General features: G+C 33.5%; 1 protein-coding gene across 1 annotated transcript; it reads left to right on the top strand.

Moving 5' to 3' along the window:
* The first annotated feature begins 400 nt into the window (after positions 1-400).
* On the top strand, positions 401-1,239 carry LOC124915795 (cell number regulator 2-like). Its single transcript, XM_047456554.1, has 4 exons — positions 401-530; positions 609-680; positions 785-997; positions 1,160-1,239. The coding sequence occupies exons 1-4, from the start codon at positions 401-403 to the stop codon at positions 1,237-1,239; spliced, it is 495 nt and encodes a 164-aa protein (XP_047312510.1).
* The last annotated feature ends 460 nt before the right edge of the window (positions 1,240-1,699 follow it).

The following is a 1,699-nucleotide window of genomic DNA, read 5'->3' as shown; positions in this document are numbered from 1 at the left end:
CTCCTTTCTAACATATGCATAAAGAATGAATTAAATCTTAGTATATATAAAAACTGCTGAACTTACATATATAGGAATTAAATCATTAAAATTTTTTTTTTATTTATTCTTAATCAATTGTCCCGAAAAACATGCGGCGCATGGAAATTTAGAAAAAAAAAATGAATCCACATGTTTGCGAGAAATCTGGCCTTTCCTTCTACGGTGGTTCCATTTATATTGTTGGACCATCTTCGACTTTTCTATGACCTCTTTCTCTTTTCAAAAATAGAAACTGCATTTGTAACTGTCAAATGAAACGAAACCAAAAAACTTATTTTCAATTTCCAAATTCCAAACCGTAGTAACTAACCAATTAATATAATTCTGAAGAGCAGCGTCCGATTCACCAGATCTCATCATGGTTGTTCCTCCTCCTCTTCCTCCAGCAAAACCAAATGTGACGCCTAATCATATTTCTTCAACATCATCCAATGATCCAGTTCCGTGGTCTACAGGCCTCTGCGACTGTTTTGATAACTGTGAAAATTGTAAGTTTCTTCTATATCTCGTGGATTGAATATAATAATAATAATGATCGGTATTTGATACTGTAATAATATATATAGGTTGCTTGACTTATTGTTGCCCGTGCGTGACATTTGGTCGGATAGCTGAAATCGTCGATAGGGGTTCCACGCGTAAGATAGATAGATCGATCGTTAAATATGAATATGATTTAATTATAATTAGATGAATGAATGAATGAATTACTAGTTTTTATGTTGTATAAATATGGTGGCAGCATGTGGAGTGAGTGGAACATTGTACGTGTTAATAATGTTAGCTACTGGTTGTTCGTGTATATACTCGTGTTTTTACCGGTCAAAGATGAGAGGCCAATTCTTCCTCCAGGAGACCCCCTGCACTGATATATGCATACATTGTTGGTGCGAGCCCTGTGCCCTCTGTCAAGAGTATAGAGAGCTTCAGAACCGTGGCTTTGACCCTTCTATAGGTACCTTCTTTCTTTCTTTCTAAATATTTCGGGTGTAAAACTCCAACACATAATCCTAAGAACGTGAGTTTTTACACTCTAATCATTGATTTATTATGAGTCTCCAAATAACCCATCTGAGATGAAGATTAATCATTAATTGTTTAAATTCAAATTTAATAGGATGGTATGGCAACCTGGAAACTCAAAGACGAACAATGGCTCCACCCTTGCCTGGTGCTGGTGGGATGAATCGTCGTTAAAATGGATGGAGGTTTCTCACTAATTAGCTAGCTAGCTAGTTTAAATATATATTTTTATAACTTAAACAGGCTAATCATTTAATTATGTCAATATCAATCATGCTAAAATATATATTATGAAAACTTAATGCTCCTTAGTATTAGTTACATGTCATTTAAAGCTATAAAAGTTGGATTTCCACTTATTGAAACACATATACCCTCTTCTTCCACTTCCTTGTTGATTAAAATTTTTAAGGAAATTCAAAATAGTATAAATGATACATGTGTAAAACTAATGGATGTTTATTACTAAGTTGAATAACTAAAATATAAAAATAACACGACTTAGTCTTATATAAACTAGGATTGATGCCACTTGCAACATATTGACACGGCCAAATATAAATGCAACAATGCGTGATATTTAACCTTTGAGAGATCATTTAGTTGAGGGAAATATTTAGTTCATTTTAGAGCT

Source organism: Impatiens glandulifera, chromosome 9 (assembly GCF_907164915.1).
Source record: "Impatiens glandulifera chromosome 9, dImpGla2.1, whole genome shotgun sequence".
Lineage (NCBI taxonomy): Eukaryota > Viridiplantae > Streptophyta > Magnoliopsida > Ericales > Balsaminaceae > Impatiens > Impatiens glandulifera.
The sequence above is the reverse complement of the archived record's forward strand: the minus strand, read 5'-3'. Positions and strand labels throughout refer to the sequence as shown.

Bases quoted from the DNA above. Each gene is read 5' to 3' on its own strand.
- LOC124915795 (XM_047456554.1), top strand. From the start codon at position 401: ATGGTTGTTCCTCCTCCTCTTCCTCCAGCAAAACCAAATGTGACGCCT. The intron at 531-608 runs GTAAGTTTCTTC...TAATATATATAG, and splicing joins TTTTGATAACTGTGAAAATT to GTTGCTTGACTTATTGTTGC. The intron at 681-784 runs GTAAGATAGATA...ATATGGTGGCAG, and splicing joins CGTCGATAGGGGTTCCACGC to CATGTGGAGTGAGTGGAACA.